Source organism: Nicotiana tomentosiformis, chromosome 7 (genome assembly GCF_000390325.3).
Source record: "Nicotiana tomentosiformis chromosome 7, ASM39032v3, whole genome shotgun sequence".
In the NCBI taxonomy this organism is placed as follows: domain Eukaryota; kingdom Viridiplantae; phylum Streptophyta; class Magnoliopsida; order Solanales; family Solanaceae; genus Nicotiana; species Nicotiana tomentosiformis.
In genome coordinates, this window is record NC_090818.1 from 94227789 (window position 1) to 94229802 (window position 2014).

General features: G+C 45.3%; 1 protein-coding gene across 1 annotated transcript; it reads left to right on the top strand.

The window, feature by feature from the left end:
* The first annotated feature begins 809 nt into the window (after positions 1–809).
* LOC138896032 (uncharacterized) lies at positions 810–1661 on the top strand. The gene has a single exon (XM_070180804.1). It carries the CDS (start codon positions 810–812, stop codon positions 1659–1661), a length of 852 nt encoding a protein of 283 aa, XP_070036905.1.
* The last annotated feature ends 353 nt before the right edge of the window (positions 1662–2014 follow it).

A 2014-nucleotide genomic window follows, 5' to 3' on the forward strand; every position in this document is an offset into this window, starting at 1 on the left:
GGAGTTGTGCAACATGGGCATAGTGTAGTCGAATGTAGTGGACTTTGCGGTATTTCTGATGCACGGCTCCGCCAAGAGGTGGTAGCAGGACTATGATCGAGCCAGACCATTAGGATCGCCTCCACTCACTTGGGATCAGTTTTCACAGCTATTCTTGAAGAGGTTCATTCCTTTTACTCTGAGAGAGGAGTATCGCAGGCAGTTTGAGTTCCTCTAGCAGGGTAGTATGATTGTTACCTAGTACGAGACCCGATTCATAGATTTATCTCATCATGCAGTTGTTTTCCTCCCTACTGAGAGGGATAAGGTGAGGAGATTCATTGATGGCCTTACTCTTGGTATCAGGCTACAGATGACCAATGAGACTGGGGATAATATTTCTTTCTAGCGGTGGTAGATATTGCTAGATAGATCGAGATAATTTGTGGTCAGGGTAGGGAGGCGGTATCTGAGAAGAGACGTCATTATTTTGGTGGTATCAGTGGTGCCTCGTCTGGAGTCAAGGGTTCATTTGGTAGAGGCCACCCTCACACGTTGATTCAGTTAGCACTCTAGGCATCCCACGATGCTTCGGGCTGTTGTGGTTCTTATAGGCCCGTCCTGAGCAGCTATCCTACGGTGCACCTTCAACTCCCATCAGTGCACCATCGATTCAGAGCTATCACAATGGTTATCTGGTCCATCAGGGTAAGTCCCATATTCAACAATTGTAGCAGCCGAGAGAGTTTTTTTAGTGTGGAGGTACAGGTCATATCAGGAGGTACTATCCCGGACATCAGAGTAGTGTGCCTCATTAGGGTTCTCGTGCCATGGTTCCGGCACCGATTTCTCCACCGCCCACCCACCCATCTAGAGGCGGGGGTCAGGCAGTTAGAGGTGGTGGTCAGGCCATTAGAGGTGGAGGTCAGTCAGTTAGAGGCCATCCGAGAGGCGGAGGTCAGAGTGATGGGGCTCAACCCCCTTTTTATGCATTTCTAGCCAGACCTGAGGCAGATTCATCTAATGCAGTCATCACAGGTATTGTTACGGTTTGCCATAGATATGCCTCAATTTTATTTGATTTGGGCTCTACTTATTCATACGTGTCATCATATTTTGCTTCATATATGGTTATGCCTCGTGATTCTTTGATTGCTTTTGTATATGTGTCCACGTTTGTGGGAGATTCTATTATGGTGGATCATGTTTATCGCTCATGTGTGGTTTCTATTGGGAGCTATGAGACTATGGTAGACCTTCTACTTCTTGATATGGTAGATTCTGACGTGATCTTAGGCATGGATTGGTTGTCACCTTATTATGCTATTTTGGACTGTCACGCCAAGACTGTGACATTATCCATGCCAAAGTTGCCTCGATTGGAGTGGAGAGGGACTTCTGGTCATTCCACTAGTAGAGTCAATTCATATATGAAGGCTCGATGTATGGTCGAGAACGGGTGTCTAGTATATTTGGCATATATCTATGATCCTAGTGCGGAGGTTCCTTCCATGGATTCAGTACTAGTTGTGCGCAAATTTCCAGAGGTGTTTCCTATAGATTTGTCGGGGAAGCCACCTGACAGAGATATTGATTTATGCATTGACTTGGTTCCGGGCACTCAGCCCATTTCTACCACACCATACTGTATGGACCCAGTTGAGTTGAAAGAATTGAAGTAGCAGTTGCAGGATTTGCTTGATAAGGGATTCATTAGACCTAGTGTCTCTCCTTCGGGTGTGCCGGTGTTGTTTGTGAAGAAGAAGGATGGAACGATGAGGATGTGTATAGATTATCGATAGCTGAACAAAATCACTATCAAGAACAAGTATCCGTTATCGAGGATTGATGACTTATTTGATCATCTTCAGGATGCCAAGGTGTTTTCCAAGATTGACTTCAAATCTAGCTACCATCAGTTGAAGATTAGGGCATCCGATGTCCCTAAGACAACTTTTCGGACTCGGTATGGTCACTTTGAGTTCTTAGTGATGTCATTTGGCTTGACTAATGCCCAACATCATTTATGGATTTA